Source organism: Carassius carassius, chromosome 37 (genome assembly GCF_963082965.1).
Source record: "Carassius carassius chromosome 37, fCarCar2.1, whole genome shotgun sequence".
In the NCBI taxonomy this organism is placed as follows: domain Eukaryota; kingdom Metazoa; phylum Chordata; class Actinopteri; order Cypriniformes; family Cyprinidae; genus Carassius; species Carassius carassius.
Window position 1 is genome coordinate 5,848,615 of NC_081791.1, and position 24,938 is coordinate 5,873,552.

At 37.9% G+C, this 24,938-nt stretch overlaps 1 protein-coding gene across 3 annotated transcripts in view; it reads left to right on the top strand.

Moving 5' to 3' along the window:
- utrn (utrophin) overlaps positions 1–24,938 on the top strand; it is a 194,525-nt gene that overhangs the window by 873 nt on the left and 168,714 nt on the right. For all 3 annotated transcript variants that reach the window (XM_059527222.1, XM_059527223.1, XM_059527225.1), the window contains exons 2-9: positions 3,992–4,053; positions 5,612–5,704; positions 6,908–6,985; positions 9,793–9,885; positions 11,621–11,793; positions 12,589–12,704; positions 13,425–13,576; positions 21,785–21,997. In XM_059527222.1, coding sequence (XP_059383205.1) covers positions 3,992–4,053; positions 5,612–5,704; positions 6,908–6,985; positions 9,793–9,885; positions 11,621–11,793; positions 12,589–12,704; positions 13,425–13,576; positions 21,785–21,997 — 980 coding nt within the window. The remainder of the gene's footprint in view (positions 1–3,991; positions 4,054–5,611; positions 5,705–6,907; positions 6,986–9,792; positions 9,886–11,620; positions 11,794–12,588; positions 12,705–13,424; positions 13,577–21,784; positions 21,998–24,938) is intronic.

Consider the following 24,938-nt stretch of genomic DNA (forward strand, 5'->3'; position numbering starts at 1 on the left):
TATATATATATATATGTATATATATGTATATATATATATATATATGTATATATATGTATATATATGTATATATATGTATATATATATATATATATGTATATATATGTATATATATGTATATATATATATGTGTATATATATGTATATATATGTATATATATATATGTATATATATGTATATATATGTATATATATTTATATGTATATATGTATATATATTTATATGTATATATGTATATATATTTATATGTATATTACTATGTATATATATACGTGTGTGTGTGTGTGTGTGTACATAGGCTTGCCTCCCCTCGGCCCATTGACTGACCCATTGTCAGTTCACTATTTTTTTTTAAATGTAATAAAAATAAAAAAAATAATAAAAATGTTAATAAAATATTGCTAACACTTTACAATAAGTTGTCATTTGTTGTGAAGTTTGTAATAATTATTATATTTTTATATATAAAATGTTTATTTATAGTAGTGTTATGTTATTTAATGCATTAGTAAAATACTTTTATCAAATAATAGTTAACCTTTCAAATGTATTCTTTAAAGAAATTTTATAGTTCCAACATTCCATTCCATCACATTCTCTTTGGTCGTCACGGTGACCTGCCATATGGTTGTCGGGGTGACCCACAGAGTCGGTCATGCTCTCGCTCTTATGCATGCTGAGATGCCGTTCCACAGAGAGGTGTGTGTCTTCTACCAGTGGAGCACAACATGCATGCCCAGTGCCCACCTCCTTCCCGCCCGCTCGCCCTCGTTTCTCTGACGCTCTTGACTATATCTGAGTGTAGAGAAGACAGAAATGTGAAGTTGGACAGGACCATTTGTTTGGTCGTCTCTTTGCTTTTCTCCGTCATCTGTTGGTTTATGACTCCATGGCTACACAGAGTGTGAAGCTCAGAGGTAGGCGGCTGTGTTTTAACCCTAGGTACAGGTGTGTTTGTGTTCCTGTAGTGTTGGTGTGTTATTGAGTGTGATAATGTTCAAGTCAGATCTTTAGTATGAAGTGTGCTGTGAGGTTGAATCTGTGTTTTCAGAACTATAGCTTTTGCGCCATTCTAGCCAGTAAGACTTTACTGCTACGAGTCAAATATAGTAAAGCTCTGGTTTAAACACAGGCTTCTGTGAATTTTTTTGAGTGATGCACACAAATTGTTGAACTGATTCATTGAAATGGACCATTTGAAACATCTCATGGAAATGAAACGGACTACACCATTCAAACATCATAAACATTTGCTGAAAATTCACTTACACCCAGATTATCCAAGATGTAGATGAGTTTGTTTCAGATTTGGAGAAATGTAGCATTGCATAACTTGCTCACCAACTGATCCTCTGCAGTGAATGGGTGCCGTCAGAATGAGAGTCCTAACAGCTGATAAAAACATCACAATAATCCACAAGTTGAGGTACACGGGATGAGGCACGGCGTGACACCACAAATCCCTATGGCATCGTCTATCGCCCCAACCCTGAGACGTTTTTAACTTAAAACATTTGCTTCTGGCCAAATCATCCTCTATACATAATATTGCTTCCTGTAGTGAAGAATCATTTAATCTGTATCAGGAGAGAAATCTGCACAGACCAAACAAATGTGTGGATGGATTTTGTTGTGGAGGTTTCATTGATTACTATAGCTGTAGTGTTGTTTATCAGAGCGAGTCAAGTCGCAGAATGTTAAATAGGATTGCACATGTAAATGTGGGCGGGTCATATGTCAATGGTCTTAAACTTGTGGTGTCATAATTATGATGATTTAGTTTTTTGAGTAATTTTTGCAGGGACGCTTCAGAAAGTGGACTTGAGATGAAGTGAATGTTACTGTATTTCCACTTGGCGTTTTAAACTAAGTACATGAAAGTTGTTGTTGTTTTATGATATGACTTTTCCTCCCTCTGCCTTCATACAGACAAGCTCGGGCAGGCGTTCACACTGGAGGAGGAACGCTGCCTCAATTATGGAAATTTAATGCATTATGGAATGTCCCATGTCAAAATATATCTCCTATAAGCAGGTCCTGTGCAGATGTGATCAAAAAGCACACACACACGTGAACTGGAATGTTTATAAAGCATAAAATCTGGTCTCTATATACAGTTCCGGTCCTTCCTTCATTCTAAGTCTATGGGAATTGTTTGCCTTGTTTTTTTTGCTTATAAACTGAGCCCTGTTGCTAATCATGGAGACAGTTCGTCTCATGCTGACAGTAGTGTGCTGGTCTTTGGTGAACTTTGGCCTCAGCCATTCTCTGGATTACTAAAGGACACAGAGCATGTTGTGATTCAGTTGTGCTCATCCAGCATAGCAGAAATGGCTTCAGTCAGTCGGTCTGGAGCAGTGTAGCTTGATGGGCACTCATAACACACTCCCACACACACAGTGTTTGTAAAGAGCGGGGTTGTGAGCCACTCGAGGAATGTCAGGGTTTAGATAAAAGGCAAGTGTTTGCTTGTGAGTGTGATAAGAGTTCTAGAGCAGGATGTGTGTGTTCATCACTGCTTGTTTCTGGCGATTGTTAAATCAGATTGGGGTCTGCAGGTGAATCTCAAGGAAACATGTTCAGGCCACAAGCATGTGTTGGTGGTCACACATTGCAAATAACACGATTTACACATACACAATCAGAGCAAATTAAAATATTACTTTATATATACATATATTTGGTATTTTGTAACGAGAATGAGATTATTATATTTTTATTTACATTATAGGGAGGAGAATTGTGAGGCATATGTTTTTTTATGAATGGTCATGAAAATGCAGTTAACAGTGGTCTTTAATTTCCTACAGTTCTTTTTTCCTGATTTTGACCGTATTAATGAGATTCACAAATTCCTATAAAGATGACCAGTGATATCTGCATGATTTATAGGGACGATGATCAGTTCCTTCCTGTGTGTGAGAGATTGTTTCTCACTTTACACCGTTTTGGTTGCCTGTAGCGCATTCCTGGCTTTCTGGCCCTCATCTACACACACACACACACACACACACACACACACACACACACACACTCACACTCACACTCACACACACACACACACACACACACACATTCTCAAAAGAGCAGGCGACCCAGCAGGCTGGTGGTCTTAACCTTTGATCCCTTTAGGGTTCACGCTGGTTACACACTGATTTTTGTTGTGTGTGTGTGGGAATCTTGTCCTTCGTGGATCAGGCCCTGTATGGATTCAAACAGGGATATATAATGACAGCAGACACAATGTGACACTAATGCTGTAATGTTTTGACATGATGCTGCATTAGACAGACTCCGCCTCCTGTGCTTTGATTGACAGTGACAAGAAAGCATCGTATTGGTCCCTTACTTGACCTACACCTCAAGGTTTCTAGTGATTTTAAAAAAGTCTGTCAATGAGTAGCTAGTTTAAAAGGCCTCTAGTTAAGAGCAGACCCACGTGGAGATTGCAGGGTGGAAACTGCAGGACTGTGTGGACTGGGTGTAATTAAGACACTGAGCAGCATTACACAACTATCCATAACATTTAAAAAGATAATTCACCAAAAAATACACCTTGTGAAAAAATTAGCATGTATGACTCTCTTTTGAATGCAAAAGAGAATGTTTTTAACCAAAGAAATGCTGATAGCCATTGACTTCTATAATATATTATTTCATACTATGAAATTCAACCTATGTTTGGTTACCAAAATTCTTTAAAATATAATCGTGTGTGATCGACAGAAGAAAGAAATGATTACAGGTTTGCAGTCTGCTTCTAGTATTGGCCTAATCTAATTGCAATTAATAAATTAAGAATCAAAACCCATTTGCTTACTGAGGATTTGTCCCTGAATTAAATTGTACACAGAAGATGTAGCCATTTAATTCAGTTAAATTAACTTTTTTTTTTTTTTTAGTTTGTGGAAGTGAAAGCAGTGTTTCTCATTCACACCATATTGCCTTCTTACTGACCCACTTACCCCTCTCTTCTCTGTTGTTTTTCAGATGAACATGATGCCGTACAGAAAAAAACCTTCACGAAGTGGATCAACGCACAGTTCTCCAAGGTAAGAGCGAGCTCGGCTGAACCTCTGGACTTCTGTTTCGATGGCTGATCTCAGCTTCATCGGCGGTGTATTGTGAATGTACTCGATGATGCTGAAGTGCTTGTTAGGGATGGCATACAGATTAAACTGTATTAATAACACCGCTCCACCTTCTGCGTCTTATAAAAGAAAATATAAAGAAAGAAGTTCCCACAAAAATACTGCACAGAACAAGATCAAGAATGATTTCTGAAGGATCATGTGACACTGAAGACTGGAGTAATTATGCTGGAAATACACAGGAATAACTTGCATCATATATATTCACATAGAAAAACTTTTATTTTAAATTGTGTAAGTATCTGAAGCTTGTGATGCACATAGACTCAGATCAGGGTTTGGTTTCCTGCAGTGGTGTTTGGTGTCTGAGGTCACAGAGCTCTGCTCTCTCTCTCTCACTTTAATTACATCACTCTCTCACGCAGTTAATGCTAAAGAGAGCAAACAACGCTTACGTTTGCATGTGAAGGAAAACACCCACAGAACAACTCATTTGTGTACGACACAGTTGAGAGCGGTCAATGCACAATGATGGTGTTAATGCACAGTTTTAGATCGACTGTAACTGTAGTACTGTGTAAGGGCACATCTAGGCTGTGTGCTGCCTGTTTCAGAGCAAAACACACAGCTGTGACATTTCATTCACTGGTGAAACCGGCAGTGCAACCCACCACAATAAAAACTACAGCAAAAAATAAAAAAATAAAGAGTAGGTAAAGACAAAAGAAAAGAAAAAAGTAAAAAAAAATACAATTAACGTTTAAATCTTAGCACTGCATTTTAAGCATGCTAGAAAATAATTGTATTTTATTCAATAGTTATTTTATTAGTTTAAAATATAACCGTATTATCCTGTTTATTTTAATTAAGTGCAATAGTACTATTATGACTATTGTTATTTCTATTTTTTTAATGGTTCACACTATGTTCAGTGTGAGCACCGAAGCAGATCTCCAGGTGTCTCATGAGGACCAGAGTGAAACACATCTGTGCACTGCACCGTGTGTGTGTGTGTGTGTGTGTGTGTGTGATCAATCATTTACATGCTGCATGTGCTTGTGTCCTGGTAATATAGAGATAACTATAAGTCAGTTCTTGGGTTGACTTCCCACTTTCACTTTCAAAACTTGATTCAGCGATTAGTTTGTTGTCAAAAGCTGTTTCTACATGGCATTTCTAATATATTTATTGCTGTAAATATGCTATTATTCATAATAAAATTACAGTAGTCAACATTTGAAGTGGATCAAAAGCATTCATCAAAGTTGTCCTAAAACCAAAACAATATCTGTTCTTCTCTGTTTTTGATCCACTTCAAATGTTGACTACTGTAATATAATTATCAAATAATAATTAGCAATTTTTGTTGTGATTTATTTGTTTTATATTTTAATTGTATAATATAAAACGTGAAGGAACATTTAGTTGTTTATTACTATGTGATATATGATTATTTAGTAAAACAACGAGGAAAAGATGATTTTTAATGTGCGTTTAACTTTACTGTTATGTGTTGTAGACGGGGAAGACGCCCATCAAAGACATGTTCTCTGACCTGAGAGACGGCAGAAAACTCCTCGATCTCCTGGAGGGGCTGACGGGAAACACACTGGTGCGTGCGTGCGTGTGTGTGTGTGTGATGGTTGGGATGCTTTAAATAGTGAGTCGAGTGTAATGTGTCTGAATGGTGTGTTATATTTAGCCTCAAACAAACACTGATTTAGAGTTACACACACACACACACACACACACACACACACACACACACACACACACAGAGGCTGTGGGCTTCATCTTCATCACTCGTGATTAGTGTTTCATTCTCACAGCATCGCCTCGTGTCAGATGAAGCTCTTATGTAAAGTAGCACACCTTTATTTTGGTGGAGTGAATGGTATGGGATATCAGACTGTGAGACTGAATGATTATGTGATAGTATTTACATTACAGTACTGTAAGGTAGGTCTAGGTAGTAATTTATCAAATATTTATTTATTAAACATTTCCTAATGATGATTTTGGTCATTCAGGTTTGAATCGTTTTTAAACTGGCTCTTTCGAAATTGGATTCGGTCATATGCTTTTTGTTCATTTAGTGAAATCGGTGTTGAAAAAAGTGTGGATTTTAAATTGTTGCATCAAATATTACAAATCAAATAGGAAACTAACTTTGGTTGAAATGGTTCTTCTGATTGGGGGAGGGGGCACCTTCAAGTAATTTTTCAGCAAATACAATACATGTCAAGATTTATATGAAATGTATTCGGAAAGGGGGGAAAGTTTGAGGTTAGTGCATTTTTTATTTTATTTTATTTATGGAGAGAAAATATATATTTTTTAACAAGGATGTGCTAAAATGATCAAAATTGAGAGTAAAGACATTTATAAAATATTTTCTTTCTATTCATGAAAAAAAGAGAACAAAACAGCACACGTTTTTATCATTGTAATAATCAGAAATGTTTCGCTATATTATACTGATTTCTGAAGATCAGTAATGAAGTAATGAAGCTGAAAAATCAGCTTTGATCACAGAAATAAATGACATTTTACAGTATATTCAGATTTAATATGTACAGTTTAAATAATAATATTTCACAACACTGATTTTTATCAAATTACCGCAGCCTTAGTAAGATTTTTTTTTTTTTATGTAAAAAAAGTCACACCAACCCAAAACTTTGAATGTTAATTTATTTTGCTCAACACTATTCCAAGGCATTGCATGTGCATGTTCAGAAACACAGTAATACTAGAGCACTGTTTTGGCCTTACTCTCTCTCTCTCTCTCTCTCTCTCTCTCTCTCTCTCTCAGACCAAAGAGCGAGGCTCAACTCGAGTTCACTCCCTCAACAACGTCAACCGCGTGCTGCAGGTCCTTCATCAGAACAGCGTGAGTCTCTCTCTCTACCTTCCCATGTGTCCTTGCTTCTGGGGGACTCTCTGGGCTTCAGCTGCGGGAGAAAATTATTTTTATTTCTTGCCTCGTATCAGATGACAGACATTGCCTAGGGAATGTACAGCAAGGGAAGTCTAATTAAAACACTTTACAGTTCCTGTGTGTCTTTTAGGGACATTAGTGTGGAGTTTTGACGGCAAGGTCTTTACATTTCGACATGTCCCCTGTCTTCATGCTTTGATGGCCTGGAGTCAGACAGCCCAAACAGAGCCACAAACATTTCTTTGCACATTTGGCATGTTCACTCATGTTCCAGATCATTGTCTTTAGTGGACTGAGTGCTATCATAATACCGTTTTGTTGTTTAACTGAACACTATTCACATAAACCCATATTAATAAATGTAACACTTAGCTGTGCATTTCTTATAGTGGTGTTTCTGTCTGTCAGTTTATCAGCTCTCTCAGCTGTTAGTTAACTTTTTGCCCACAAATTTCTACAATTAAAAACATAAATAATGTTAAAGAATGAATTAATAAACAAACACACACACATATACACACACACAAACAAACAAACACTGAAACACACAAACATCAAAACACACATAAACATGCACAAACACTCAAACACACACAAACACATAAACATGCACAAACAAACACTCGAACACACACAGACACACACACACTCAAACACTCAAACACACACAAACAAACACAGACACATAAACACACATAAACAAACACACACAAACACATAAACATGCACAAACAAACACTCGAACACACACAGACACACACACACTCAAACACTCAAACACACACAAACAAACACAGACACATAAACACACATAAACAAACACACACAAACACATAAACATGCACAAACAAACACTCGAACACACACAGACACACACACACTCAAACACTCAAACACACACAAACAAACACAGACACATAAACACACATAAACAAACACACACAAACACATAAACATGCACAAACAAACACTCGAACACACACAGACACACAGGCACATAAACACAAACAAACAAACACGCACGCACTCAAACACACATAAACAAACACATAAACACTCAAATACACATAAACACACACAGACACATAAACACAAAAACAAAACAATAACAAACAAAAACAAATAAACACACAAACACAAGCACACATCAAAACACATAAACAAATAAACACAAATAAAACAAGCACAGAATCAAACACACACACACACACACGTTTGTTTTTGTGAAAATGGGTTCATCCCATAGGCGTAATGGTTTTTATACTGTACAAACTGTATATTCTATGGCCCTACACCAACCCTACACCTAACCCTAACCCTCACAGGAAACTTTGTGCATTTTTACTTTCTCAAAAAAACTCATTCTGGATGATTTATAAGCGTTTAGATAAATGGGGACATGTGTTATGTCCTCATAAGTCACCCTCTCCTTGTAATACTTGTCTCATACCCATGTCATTATACAGAGTTGTGTCCTGATATGTCACAAAAACAAGAGCACACACACACACACACACACACACACACACACACACACACACACACACACACACACAAAGTTTGACAGCCCTACAACAAAAGAAAAGCACCAACAGCTATTGCAAACACTGAGCATTTAAAGAGTAACCTAAAGTTGGATGATTAATTGTCCTGGCTGATATAAGTGTCTATCATTACTCTGTCATTAGCGGAGCGCTGGATATTCACACAGCACAGTTTCCTGTGTTTTAATGTCTCATCGCTCCTGGTCCAGATGTTTGCTGATCCACCAGTAATCTCTCTTAAATGCAGAAACACATTAAGTGATGCTGCTTTTGATTGATTACGTTCTGTGGATATTACACTCTGATTATGTTGAGGTTGAGCTGGCTCTCTAAACGCAGTGAGTGACTCTAAGCAAACATGACAGCTTAAGTCTAACGCTTGAATGGTAAGTGTAGGTTTGGTTAATCTACACCTGTCAGATAGGCATGTTTACACAGAATCACACACATCACATCAGCCAGCGGCCCGTGATCCTCTCTCAGTGCCTCTCTCTTTTCTCTGAGTCACTAATAGCAGCTTAGAAGCAACTGTGTGTTTATATATTCCATAGGGAAGCACGCAACGGCATTAAGGACGTGATACTGTATGAAACTGTTACATATTTGAGTTTACTTGGAAATAATGTAGGTCAGACTCTGATCTATATTTAGCTGTGGTTATGTTAGTCAGAAAGTAATTCAGAGGTGGAGAGAGTTATTACATACAATTTGAAAGATTATGAAAATAATTTTTGGTAATGCTGTACAGTCCCATCATAGCAATGAGCAATTCAGTATCTCTGTTACTGAACAAAGAAACTAAATTGTGTCTTTGTTAATGTTGGGCAATACAAATACAATGGTTTATTGTTAGTTCATGTTTTCTTGTGTCCATTGAATAATATTAACAGATGTACATTTTAATTTAAATAATGTTATTAAATGTTGAAATTAACTGATATTAATAATAATTTTTCTTTTCAGTTTGTTAATTAGTGTACTTAATAAGAAATTGAACCTTCCTGTAAAGTGTATTCTAGTATAAGATCATTTGTAATTTTTCTTGTATTATTTTATTTTTTTTTCTTTCTTGCCCAAATTAACGTGCACTAATGAACCTTTTTTTTAAACCAGAAACATTTATTAATGATTTATATATATATATATTGATTTTATTTGTAGTATTTTTTAAATGTCTTTTTTACGGTTTTGTTTGTTTATGTATTTTTCTTTCAGGTGGATCTGGTGAATATCGGCGGGACTGATATTGTTGATGGTAATCATAAGCTCACTCTAGGACTCATCTGGAGCATCATACTGCACTGGCAGGTCAGAAAACACACACACACACACACAGCTCTTAAATCTGGATTCAATATGTGCAAACATTTCTGATATTTATATTGGTTTTGCTACTTTTGAAGTTCTAATGTTAAAAGTGAATATGACAAAAACTGATTCGTAAGGACATCTGATGTGCTTTTACTAGTAAAATCATGTCAAAAAAAATTTCTTGGCCAATACCGAATTTTGGTAAGCGTGACTTGCCGATTCCGATTTTTGTTGATTCTAATTTTCTTTCTAAAAACTATAACTACATTTTACATTTACATTACATTACACTACAATTAAATTTTTGCATTTTTCAATGCAAAAAGAATATTTTTTGCATTACCACCTCTCCTAGGTTCACAAAATGATCATCCATAAAATGCTTTGCAGTTCTGTTGTAAGTAATCTTAAACATGCATCTACTTTCAGAAGCACAAATAAAGTGCTTCTGCTTTCTCCTAGATACACACAGCATCTCCCTGACACTAACTGCGGTTTCTGAAACCACACCTCCTTTCTTTGCGTGAACATTTGGGCAGCATTACGCAAATATTTCCACATAGTGATGTAGATGTGGGGGCGTGTTTAAACGAGGCGTTTTGGGGGACGTGGCAGAGTCTTAACTTTGAGACTTTAGTCTTTGCACCTTTACAGATCCTCTTCATGCACCAAGAGCTCGTAACACTCCAAAGAGAAAGGAAACATTTTAACTGCATCATATGACCCCATTAAATATGAAACAAAACCCAATAGGTGGCAGCAAATGACTGTTTAAATGAGTGAGTCATTTAGTCCTTCAACAGATTCATTCAAACGGCTGATTCATTCACAAATGATGCAAGTGACTGTCTTTATGAATGAGTTACTGAATCATTGACTCACTCGATTCATTCAACACTGTGTATTTGTTCAGTAACAAACTCGGCTGTGTTGCTCAGAAACACTAAACAGTTCTGCTGTGGCTTTAACTGGAACTATTTACATCAGCGAAATTGTGTCTATTGTGTCTAAAATACAAGTCACTTAATTGTAACTTCTTGTTTATTGATTTACTATCGTATGAAATCACATTACAGTCATGTTGAAACATTTTAGTCTTGCGTACCTAAATCATATTGTAAAAAATGCATTTTATTTTTCTACCGCAGTATGCGTCTATAACTTTCTGTGTGTGCTGTTGTGCTCATTTGTTTTGATTTCTGCACAAGTATCTCATTCAGCCTCATCTGGCACGACATAAATACCGTATTTTCCAGACTATAAGTCACACTTTTTTTCATAGTTTGGCTGGTCCTGCGACTTATAGTCAGGTGCGACTTATTTATCAAAATTAATTTGACATGAACCGAGAGAAATGAACCAAGAGAAAACATTACCGTCTCCAGCCGCGAGAGGGCGCTCTATGCTGCTCAGTGCTCCTGTAGTCTACACTGAAGACATAGAGCTTCCTCTCGCGGCTGGAGATGGTAATGTTTTCTATTGGTTCTAAATAAATGCGACTTATATATGTTTTTTTCCTCATCATGACGTATTTTTGGACTGATACGACTTATACTTATAGTCTGAAAAATACGGTACATTATCAGTCGCCGTAAGTGTGACATCAAAACAATCATGTGGAAAACTGGCTAATTCTGGTCCTTGGCCGGCAATCGGTGCATCTCTAGTCTTTAATAATATAGTCTAACAAACCTCTGTGTGTATGTGTGTGTGTGTGTGTGTGTGTGTGTAGGTCAAGGACGTCATGAAGGATGTGATGTCCAGTCTTCAGCAGACCAACAGTGAGAAGATTTTGCTGAGCTGGGTGAGGAACTGCACCCGCAACTATAACAACGTCAATGTGCTCAACTTCACCACCAGCTGGGCGGACGGCCTGGCCTTCAACGCCATCCTACACCACTTCAGGTGACACACACACACACACACTCGCAGTGCTGGCATGTTGAGGCTTCTTTCAGTGCACTCTCTAGGGAAAGGCTCTGGAGCTTATTGATTGGGTCAGAGGTCAAGAGAGTTTGTGTTCATAAGCTTTAGTTGGATCATGTCATCAGCCCACGGAAACACAAACACACACTTTTTTTTTTTACTTAAATGTAACATCGGATGAAAAGGTAGAGAAAATCACAAAGCTGATTTGCACTTTATTATCAGACAAATTCTCAGAGGATTGAATGCATGTTTGCATCTTAATCGCTAAATTCTTTATTCACTTATGTAAGCAATCTAAAATGTTTGTGGATGAAGGGATTGAGAACAAGTCGGTAGGTCCAGATGTTTTCCACATTTTCTGTTCTGGTGTTGTGGGGAACTCTGCATTAAACCGAGCTGAGTACTACACCCTTATTGGCACCCGAAGAGTTATCAGATCTGTAAATATTTAATAAGCAAACACGCAAGGGTGTATAGCTATGAATGACTATAATCAAAGTTTGAAAGTTTGAAAGACTACCTTAAAGTTTGCAGATGTATATTCATGTGGACCTGCTTGTATATCTTCTAGATCTGTGGGCTTCATCCACATCACAAAGCAGAAATGTTGTTGTCAGTTCACATCAGTTCATTTTCGAAACAGTCAAAACGGCTTTCTTTAATCAAAGTGACTACCTGAACTGAATCTGGTCATTGAATGCTGTTGCTAATGTCAGCTCTCGCTGCATGTGTGAACAGTCTCTAAGGCTCTTGTGGGGAATTGTGTTTCAGGCCTCATGGGTTCAGCTGGGAGGAAGTAGTTCATCTAATCCCAGTGGAGAGGCTGGACCATGCTTTCACATTCGCCAAAGATCAACTCAACATTGAGAGACTCCTGGATCCAGAAGGTAAAGAAGCATTGTGACACTAGAAGTCCAGTCATTAGAAATGAGTTTACATTACAGCTGTAAAATTACAGCACTAATATTCTATCTTAAATTTCAAACATTAAGCCATTTGTGACTAATACAATTGAGAGCCTTTAAAGCTCGCCTTTTCTTTGATGAGCGTTTCTCATTAAAAGTTTGAAAAGATGGTTGCACATGTTGCATTTCCAGACACCTGTTATCATGGCAGATAATGAGCTGCTCATGTGTAAATGAACACAGAACCGCGCTTCACTATAAAACATTCAGCCCATTAAACTGCATCCTTCGCAATTTGATAATCACACTAGGCCACGTTGCGATTTATTATGAATATTATTATTTATTTTATTTTTTTACAGCCCTAATGGACAATTGTCTTTTTTTGTTCTTGACAATTTTCTTCAGCTGATGTGATTTTGACCTTGTTTGGAGATCTTGTCAGTTTGTTGTTTACGCCTGAAGAAGGGAATCAAACCAATAAAGCAATTTCAGTCAACAAACCAGTGTTCAGCACATTCCAGAGCCCAGATCCTGAGACTAATCATTTGGACTTGATTGTATTACATGGCTTTTCCTGAACAAAAGTTCACATGAGCCATAACTAATCAGAGCGGCCTCAGAGAGCAACTCCACAAACACACACCCATATTAATTCTCTCTCTCTCTCTCTCTCTCTCTCTCTCTCTCTCTTTCTCTCAGATGTGGCGGTGCAGTTGCCGGATAAGAAGTCGATCATCATGTATGTGACCTCACTCTTTGCCGTGTTTCCCAATGACATCACGATAGATGACATCAGAGAGGTGGAGACACTTCCCAGACGCTATAAGGTGGAGCACGAGGGTGGACATGCCGTAAGTGCACTGGTCACCCCAGAAAACATGTGCTTTAGTTAGTTAACTGTCTCAGATTGGTGTTCCATTGTGTGCCAAACGGACATAATCCAAAACTGGTTGGACTGCAGTGCTCTTGAGGATATTTTCAGTAGCCCCTCCCCCAGAACACAAGATCCAGTGGGCGTGATTGGGTCCACATCTAGGGGGTGGAGAGTGGTAGGTTTAGGGGTGGAGATGGGTGGATTTAGGAATCAGGGGGTGGAGATAGGTAGGTTAAGGTATATGTGAAATGGTAGGAATTGGATCCGGATCCAACCATGCCCCCCGGATCTTGTGTTCTGCAGTGAGGACCATCTCGACATTTTGGCCCTTCTGAAGATAGTTATAAACTTCTCTTTTGGTGTGAAGCCATTTTTTTTGAGTTGTTTAATGTAAAGGCCCGTTCATAGCAAGAACAATAACTATGGCTACGTTCACACAGCAGGCAGATGTGGCCCAAATCTGATTTTGTCTGCTCTCATGTGACAGATCTGTTTTTGTCATGATGGGGAAAAGCACAAACTGCATGGAAACTGATCTTTTCAATTTCAATTTGTGCCATTTCCATTTGTAATGCTAAATCCGATACAGGTCAGATGTTTTGAAATGTGACCGCAGTGTGAACAGTCATGTCAGAATTCATTTGAATTTTTACGTCGCTCTAGATCAATATTTGTCATAAATCCATGCTGACGTGAGACACGTCAAAGATTTTACATACCCAAAGTTATCAAGACAGTTGTGAAAGGTAGTCAGTGGAAGTACAGTGATGTGACAACCTGTGGTCTCTATTCGTGTCTGTGTTTTTGCGGATGAGGGTCAGTTCAAAACCATTATCTGTTCACACTGGAAATCTGATATTGGCCACATTTAAAACTAAATTTTTGAAAGAATTTAGCACCAAGGCTCGCAGTGTGAACGTAGTGAATTAGCATCCACATCAAAGCTTGATTATGTTTGTTGTAAGTGCACTGCTGTTTTGTTGACGGTCACTTTAAATGCTGAAGCTCTTTAAAGTTGAGTGGATTCTGATCGGCTGTTAATGTTTTCATTGTTCATCAGGTGGAAAGAAATTGTTCTGAAAGTGATTCCAATGATATTATTCCACTGTGCCGTTATCGTTTTAGTTTCTCTAGCTGCACTATTCTTGCTAAATTAGATTGATTACTAAAGCTTACAGTTTTTGTTATCGTACTTGCTGTGAACGCCAGCCCTTAATACCATTTTCAGGATGTCATTTTCAGAATAATCTTGTTTATGTTATGTTGTTAAGTTATTTTGTTCCATGACTAAATGCCTGTTTACATAAATATTCGGTTTGGTTTCGGTTCAGACCAACTAATATTTGCATGACAACTGTCAGAATTTTATTTTATTTTTTTTACATAAAGGTTTTCTAATCTCTTTTATATTGCACTGCAAATAAAACTGGATAGCCAATAAGATTTGTGCTTTTGGTCACATGACAAGAGCCACTATTGTAAAGGAAATCTGCATCTTGTTGGTGCTCACGAACGCTAAATGCATTACTGTGGGAAGAAGGGGTGCTGCAGCATTCGGTTGTGCCGATAAATGATACCTTCATCCATCACTGATGGCTGATAGACATCATGATGTTGCACCGGCATCGTGATGCCCAAACCCCCGTCGCCACTGTTTGAATAGTTTCACCATCACTTTCGAGATTCGCAATCGCACATATTCTGTTTATACTATGGAACGGCAGTACTTACCACACATTTTACAAGATCGTGTTTGTCTGTGGTACTAAGGATCTGCAAATCATTCACCATCGTCCTATCAGTACATCATAAAAAGAACGCGGCAGCAGTTCACTCTCAGGGATTGGTGTTGTCACACTGTGCCGCGCTGCAGCATCACTTATCATATAGATTATATTGACTGATCTATATATAATAAATCTCTATTATAGATCAGTGGTTTTATAGTATTTTGTCGCACTATGCCACTTGCATCCGGTGTAGACACGGTGTTATGAATCGTTAGTTGTTTTCCTTCATAGGGATACATGCTTGGGGCACACCTCGCCCAATACACCCCCCCCCCCCCAACCCCTTTTACTGTAGACATCATCCAATGCCAAATTTGAAGACATGGGCCAACCCTACTGCAGCACCCCCTGGAGTGTAGCCCACAGAAAAATGGGGGTGCTGGGTGTGCAGAGTTAAAAATAAATGAATGAACGGTTTGTAACAAAATATTCATAATATTTATTTTTATTAATTTGTACATTCATTAAAATAGCCTTAGCCTACAAAGACAAGAAGCAACGTTTAAACATGAGTTAAGTTGAATCAAATTGACTGTGAAAGTCGTTTCAACTTATTAAACTGACTTAAAAAAAATCATTGGTTGCCATGAATTTTTTTATTATATTATTACCTGTAACATGTCTGTGCCGTACCCAAATTAAGAATTAACGACCATTTCTACAGACATAACAAAGAGACAGCAGAGAAAGAGAGAGAGCGTGTAGTGATTATTTTGACCTTTAACGTTAGATCTTTCCTAATCTTGAAACAAAATTTAGTTTCAGTATTACTCTCAATGATAAAAACGCAAACATTATCAGCAATGCTACAATGACAAAGTCGCTTATTAAACACAAAACTTTTATGAACGGGACGAATAAGGGTTTTGGATTTTCCCTTACTTGAATGCTTATAGCTCATTAATTATATATATATATATATATATATATATATATATACAACCCGAATTCCGGAAAAGTTGGGACGTTTTTTAAATTTTAATAAAATGAAAACTAAAGGAATTTCAAATCACATGAGCCAATATTTTATTCACAATAGAACATAGATAACGTAGCAAATGTTTAAACTGAGAAATTTTACACTTTTATCCACTTAATTAGCTCATTTAAAATTTAATGCCTGCTACAGGTCTCAAAAAAGTTGGCACGGGGGCAACAAATGGCTAAAAAAGCAAGCATTTTTGAAAAGATTCAGCTGGGAGAACATCTAGTGATTAATTAAGTTAATTGATATAAGGTCTGTAACATGATTAGCTATAAAAGCTTTGTCTTAGAGAAGCAGAGTCTCTCAGAAGTAAAGATGGGCAGAGGCTCTCCAATCTGTGAAAGACTGCGTAAAAAAATTGTGGAAAACTTTAAAAACAATGTTCCTCAACGTCAAATTGCAAAGGCTTTGCAAATCTCATCATCTACAGTGCATAACATCATCAAAAGATTCAGAGAAACTGGAGAAATCTCTGTGCGTAAGGGACAAGGCCGGAGACCTTTATTGGATGCCCGTGGTCTTCGGGCTCTCAGACGACACTGCATCACTCATCGGCATGATTGTGTCAATGACATTACTAAATGGGCCCAGGAATACTTTCAGAAACCACTGTCGGTAAACACAATCCGCCGTGCCATCAGCAGATGCCAACTAAAGCTCTATCATGCAAAAAGGAAGCCATATGTGAACATGGTCCAGAAGCGCCGTCGTGTCCTGTGGGCCAAGGATCATTTAAAATGGACTATTTCAAAGTGGAATAGTGTTTTATGGTCAGACGAGTCCAAATTTGACATTCTTGTTGGAAATCACGGACGCCGTGTCCTCCGGGCTAAAGAGGAGGGAGACCTTCCAGCATGTTATCAGCGTTCAGTTCAAAAGCCAGCATCTCTGATGGTATGGGGGTGCATAAGTGCATACGGTATGGGCAGCTTGCATGTTTTGGAAGGCTCTGTGAATGCTGAAAGGTATATAAAGGTTTTAGAGCAACATATGCTTCCCTCCAAACAACGTCTATTTCAGGGAAGGCCTTGTTTATTTCAGCAGGACAATGCAAAACCACATACTGCAGCTATAACAACAGCATGGCTTCATCGTAGAAGAGTCCGGGTGCTAACCTGGCCTGCCTGCAGTCCAGATCTTTCACCTATAGAGAACATTTGGCGCATCATTAAATGAAAAATACGTCAAAGACGATCACGAACTCTTCAACAGCTGGAAATCTATATAAGGCAAGAATGGGACCAAATTCCAACAGCAAAACTCCAGCAGCTCATAGCCTCAATGCCCAGACGTCTTCAAACTGTTTTGAAAAGAAAAGGAGATGCTACACCATGGTAAACATGCCCCGTCCCAACTATTTTGAGACCTGTAGCAGAAATCAAAATTGAAATGAGCTCATTTTGTGCATAAAATTGTAAACTTTCTCAGTTTAAACATTTGCTATGTTATCTATGTTCTATTGTGAATAAAATATTGGCTCATGTGATTTGAAAGTCTTTTAGTTTTCATTTTATTAAAATTTAAAAAACGTCCCAACTTTTCCGGAATTCGGGTTGTATATATATATATATATATATATATATATATATATATATATAATGGAAATAGGCTATACAATAAAATCACTTTTGCCACTTGACCTCCTCCACCAAACCCCATTTTATTTCCCAAAAAGGATTTTAATCCTGCTTTTATAATTTGAAAATTATTATTTTTTTATCTTCACATCATGAACGAATCAACTATGCCTTAAAATGCAACCAACATAGTCATACATGTTAATAGTGTTCATTTAATATATTTATAAACAAATCAAAATAAAATTAGCTTTGTCTGTCAACTGAAAGCTAATGCTACCAGACATGATGCTTGAAGACATTAGCATGAATCATCTTATTACTGAAACTGTTAGTGTCTGAACAACCACAAACACCTTCATGCATCTGTCTAATGACTCTGTGTTTATAAACTCCAGCTAATAATGATGGTCTCATTGGCAAATGGGAAGTATGAGTTTTAACAGATGGCTTCAGCTGTTCAGTTTGTTATGAATGCATATATTTAACACAGCCACTTGCTTATTCAGCTGACCGTGAACACCAGAGGAAATCATGACTTCATGCGGGCGTAGGTGCCTCTTTTCATCAAACATATACGAGTAGAGAACATGCATGATGGGATTTCCTGCTCACAGGATGCAAAAGAAAGCAATGGCAGTTAAAAGCGGGGTGTTTTCTGATGAGGAACTGCCGGTGGAAAATGGGCATCACACTTTAGTGGCAATAAATGACTCCCCTTCTACAGTTTCCTTTTCTCGCTCACACACTTGCTCGCTCGCTCGCTCTCTCTCTCTCTCTCTCTTCCTCTCCGTCTTCTGCTTTCACTGGTAAGAGTGAGTCATACAGTTGTGCAGTGTATATATTGTGCTATATCGTGCACACATGCAGTCAGAGATGGGTGGACTCTCTCTCATACTTTTCTTGCATAGCAGTGTAAAAAAGGAGCATGGTATTGGCATGTTTTTTTGGACATGTACCATGGTAATATCATGCTTTTATGTGCAGTTATTATGGTTATACCATAGTTAAACATCAGCAATGTTAGAAGTATATTTACCTTGGAGTATTGCCATGTATTGTCCTAAAACATGGTAGCATCATGATCCTGTACTTTTCCATTCTTTTGTGTAATATAACATTATCATGGTCAAAACTTGTTGGCTCTTAACACAATTAGTCACATGATCTTTGACCTTTTAATCTGAAAAGCAGCCATACACATTCAACCATTCATATAGTTTTGATGACTTAAAAAAAATATATTTTTTTAATATTTAAACAATATTATTATTATCATTCTTTAGTCATATTGATGTGTTATCACTTTTTGGTCATATTCTGCTGCCCAGAGAACAAGTGCGGCAAAGCCGACGCTTTTTTTTTTTTTGTGGTCGATCGATAGACGTCGTCGTCATTAACAGTTCTGTCTAATACGGATAGAAGTCTGTTTTATTTACAACAATTGTATTTTTCCCCAAATGCCGCAGCCCCTGTTTTGCTCTGTAAATGTTGCATTGTATTTTCTGAACTGCAAACGTAAATATGAAAGTGGTCTTGAGAGCAGAGTTTCCCATCAGCTGCACCTGTGCATGAAAACTAATGCCTGTCTGACAGGTTACAGTTATTAACCTTTACTGCCTTTAATAACCATGAGCTGCTCCCCTGGCCACTGGAACAGGATTGACTGCAGGTCTCTAAAGTCAACTGTTGCGTTACAATGAAGCATGATTGATTGTTCTCACTCTAAAGGCCTTTAATGTCAACCCTAACAACAGGCTTAAACACATGACTATTTTTATAATCTTGCACACCCTTTTTTGCTAATGGCGAATTTTGACACGAGTCTGGAATGATAATTTGGGGGATTCGAACCTGCAGGTGAATGAGGTTCTCACTTTCTTAAGGTTGCAGCGTATGTTCCTGATTTGTGGAATCAGATCCAGAGTTGTTAAGATCTTCGTGATTCCCATCCTGCGCGGTGGTTAGTGTTTAGTGATGAGACTGCTGTATATGTAGGGCTGATGTAGGCATCTGCTGGGGCGCTGTGGGACATTTGGGTGGTTCTGCATCTGTCAGACCACAAATATTTCAGTGCTGCTTATTCCAGCTTTGCTCACCGCCCTCCAAACACACACTGTTTCACAGTCGAAACAGAAAGAAGAGCGTTTTTTCCAGCATGTGGGATGGAGCTGGGAATTCCAGCCGAATATTTTCATCAGATGACCTTTTCCTCTAGATGAGGGCTGTTCTCGGTGCATTTATTCAAGGAACAATGCTTTGTTTGAGGACTCAGTTGCTACTGTTAACAGAGATTAAATGTCCTTTCTTTGTGAGAGCTCTGTTAAGATGAGCTTTTCCTTGTTCAGATGAGATCCAGTCTTTTGAAATGGTGATTATCCTTTACACTAAACATATAATATTCAGTCTCATGTCTGTTGAGTTCTGCAAACAGCCCTAATTTCAAAAAGTTGATGATTTTTTTTACATGTATAATCTGGGACCATAGCATGCTCTTGACATCTATCATGACACTGTAATGGATTTTTTTTATTGCACGATGGTAATACCAGGATTTGTTTTCTTTTTTCACTTACAGCATGGTAATAGCATATCATGGCAATGGCATGTTTTTGGTCAAGCTATGTTTTTTGGATACATTACTATGGTAATTTAATGTTTTTGGCAGTGCCTGATGTAAAGTTCATGTCATACTCCCCAGGGCAGTGTTGCCTTTCTATTCAAGTTATCAGTCATAAGCTTTCTTTTGTCATTATTATCATCTCTCCTTTGATGCACTTTGAACATTTTTCCCAGAGTTCTCGGGTGTGGTGCTGTTTGGTTCCCTGATGTAAGTATTCAGATCAGACGGGTTCATTTACCTGATTCTGTCTCTTTTATTATACAGCACAATTGTGTTCACGCCATGAAGAAAAACCTGCTTCTATTTCCATCAGACTCTCACAATTAGCGGTCGATTAGTGTTTCACTCTTATCAATGAGCTGTGACATTTCCGTCATGGGCGTGCTGAGGAATGTAGGTCGCCGGGTTTAGAAAAGCTGTCAGTTTTTAAGGCGTGGGACATAAACATCTGAGAATGTGAGAGATGTCTCATGACCGGTGCTGTTAGCCGGTGTTCGTCAGCTGAGCACACGTGCCGGCGGCAGTATTGTCTACGTCTGAAGGTCTGCTGATAGTTCATGTAGCTCTTCTTGTTCTGAGTGCGGCTCAGAGCCTGGTAAATTTGTCCATTTCCTGTGGGTCTTTGAAAAGAAAGGAATAGTGTCTTAACATGCCTTCAGTGTGACTCTACAATTTTCATAGTCATGAAAATAAAGAAAACTCTTTGAATGAGAAGGTGTCCAAACTATTGGTCTGTACTGTATATATATATATACACACACACACATTTGTTCTCCCCTCTTTCACATACAGTCTTTTTTGTAAATGTAACAATTTTTCAGTTTGTGGAGTGTCAAACAAAGCCATCTTAAGAAGTTTTACATTTACATTTTTGATTAATTTGAGTTTTTACATAGATGCTGTGACTTACATTGAATCAGACTGAGATCACTGGTTCTTAAAAGTCTCCTTCACGTCCCTTTGAGAATTCATTACTGTGATGTTCAGCATCCTTTACAAAACACCATTGATGTCTCTTCACCTGCCACAATATTTGCGTTTTGAACATAAATGCCAACGTGTTTAATTTGTTTCCTAAAACACACAAAAACACAGCTGTGTAAATGAGATTTTACATGTGGGAAAGCTGGCACATTCATAACGCTTAACATTTTCTATAACATTATACTCCGATGAGCCGTGAACTAAAGCGCTGTGTGTTGCTGTGCAGGGTTTGGCTGCAGAGACGGAGGAGGTGAGCAGCACACGGCCAGAGACGCCCAGCACACTGACGGAGGTGGACATGGAGGTCAGTCTGGACACGTATCAGATGACGCTGGAAGAGGTGCTCACCTGGCTGCTGTCGGCTGAAGACACGCTGCACATGCAGGACGACGTGTCTGACGACGTGGAGGAGGTCAAAGACCAGTTCCACACACATGAGGTACATGTGACACACAATATCACTTCATAAACCTTGTAAGCATTTAGTTCATAATCTCTTTTTTTATTGAATTACTCAGGAAGCTATAACATAACAATAAACCATTACTATTAATAATAGATAGGTAACAATTAATAACAAACTTTGATGTTGGCTTGACAAAGCTTTGTTTGAAAGTTCGAAATAACTTTGAAATGCTTGAAGTTTGGCGATTTTACTAAATTGTAGAGCTGAAACAACGAATCGATTTAATCGATTAAAATCGATTATTAAAATAGTTGTCAACTAATTTAGTCATCGATTCGTTGCTAAATAACTTTTATTTGCCGTAAGCGGCTCATTTCGTGCATATTTCAAATCTGCGGTGACCAAAGTGTGGCAGTAATGAGCCACCGGAGGTTTTACTCAGCCAGTACAACAGGAGAAGTAGCGAATAGCCAATAGCTGGCCTTGTTTTATGTCACGTGCTTCCCGAGCAGCGTCTCTGCAGCCATAGACATCATATGATGTCTATGTCTGCAGCATTCAGCGTGATGTGGGAGTACTTTACATTGAGCCTTCAAAAAAGAAGAGTAACCATTAAACTCTGCACTACTGCACTGTTTAAGGGGACGTTCACATATCGCGTCTTTTGCGCGCTCAAGTTCGTTATTTCCAACACCGCACCGCATCGAGTTAAAAACATTTAAACTTTTCAGAATGCCGCAACCGCACCGCGGGTCATGTGACAAGAACTAACCAATCAGCTTTATCCTTTCCCGTAACAACGTTAAAAGCTCAGTCAAGATGAAAGGAACAGCTGATCATAGTTGTATATGGATTTCCATTTTGAAATAAATTTAGTAGCAGAGCTACTGCAAGCGATTTTTTTGAGCTACAAATCCATTTATCCTTTGCTGAAATTTCCGCGTCTTCAAGGAGAGAGCAAGAAGGGTGCTTAGCAAAGGCAGACGCCTCAGGGGCGCTTCTGCGCGAGCGCTTTGGAAAGAAGGAGAAAGCGGTGCGCCTAGCGTTTTCCACGCGTTTTAGGCGCGATATGTGAACGGCCCCTAAGACTTTCATTTGTGCAGATTCTCCAGTACAATGTTGTTTGCAAATGTTTAGTCGTAAAAGCTGATAACATTGCTTTTTAACAGTTAACATTTAAAGCTTTACAAACATGTTCTGTGATCAGTTTGTCGTTTACCAGTTCAAAATTCAGTCGTGCAGCCTAATTATGACTGAATGAGAGAGGTAAATGTAGATATTTGAAATGCACTTTTTTTTCTAAGTATTCACTGCTCTTTTTCACACAGCAGGTTTTTTGTGTGTGTCCTATTTTTTTTCTGGACAACCTTCTGATGGATTTTACTTTAAATTGTGAGTTCCATTCAGGTTTCATGCCATTGGCACTTTATTCGAAAGGATTGTTTACAATTTCACAGCAAAAGCTATAAAGCTGTTTCCCAGTAAATAATAAAATACAATGCACTGCAATTTTATTCTGTTTTATCCTTATTCTTCGTGAAAATATGTTCTGAAAGATTCTTTAATAAGCTTTGTTCGGGATGTTAAACTACTTTAGGAGCTCTAAGGACTGCCATGGTGAAAACATTATTTGAAATCTCCTTGTAAAATTTGCTAGAGTATGGGTCAGTGTTCTGATTGCAGAAGAGTTCGACAAAGGATTACTAACACAATAAAACAACTCCAGGTATATTTTTGATGAGGATATGACAGTGCAAAATGGTTAAAATCTCTTAAATCTATGCTGAATGATAAAGACCATTTATTAATAATTTACTTGGGGAAAAAATGGAAAAAACTAAAATATAAGTACATAAACCGATTAATCGATTAATCGTAAAAATAATCGACAGATTAATCGATTATCAAAATATTCGTTAGTTGCAGCCCTACTAAATTGTGAAGTCAGTAAAATGTTATCATTGTCTGCCACACTGCTAAAATGTTTAAATAAGTTGCGAACATGATTTAACATGCTGTTAACATGTTTTATCATGTTGCTAGCATGATTTGTAATGTTGCTAGCACATTTTAACTAGGGGTGTAACGATACGCGTATTCGTATTGAACCGTTCGGTACGAGGCTTTCGGTTCGGTACGCGGTACACATTATGGACCGAACGGTTCGTTGGACTAATTAATTATATTTGGAAAATAAAAAAAATTGTGAAATATAATGATATGCGTTCAACAAGGTAGCCCAATAACCCAAACGACGTAACAGGCAACGCCCCTGACACCCCCGAAGAAGAAAAAAACACCAACTTATATGTTTATGTTAGGCTACTCAGTCAGGCGCTCGCTCATTCAGTAATACACGCTGAAGGCTCGTTGCAAAATGGCCAATGCGTTTAACAGGGAATCCAAAGTGCACCCAAACACCAGACCTGTTGGTTATTGGAGGATCTTCTATTTCTGGTCTGTTAAACGCATTGGCCATTTTGCAACGCGCCTTCAGCGCGTACTGAGTGAGCAAGCGCCTTACTCTGTAGTGCAGTGATCCTCACTATTTTTTTCACAAGAGCCACATTGGCAGGGCAAAATCAAAAGGCGAGCCACTTTTACGACAACATACTAAGTCACCTTTGCAAATGTGCATTTCTACATATAAATTGGACATCCCACAAAAAAGAAATAACACGGCCAATACATTTTCGTTTAAGAACAGATTTACTTTAATAGTAGGATGAGCGAAAGCTGGCATGCATGTCAAACAAAATGCCCCCAAAAGAAAAAAAAATCTCTATGTTTTCAGTGCTGATGCATTCATGTAACATTTAAGGGCACCTAAAAGCTGTCACAACGAACCGGCAAAATTAATGATTATGAATATGTAACATATAGCAGAAGACATTAAATTTTTTTTTATGTCTGTCGGCTAAAAAGATGCTGACTCGTGATCTTCGCAGTAGTGAGCGCGCCTGAGAGAAATCCA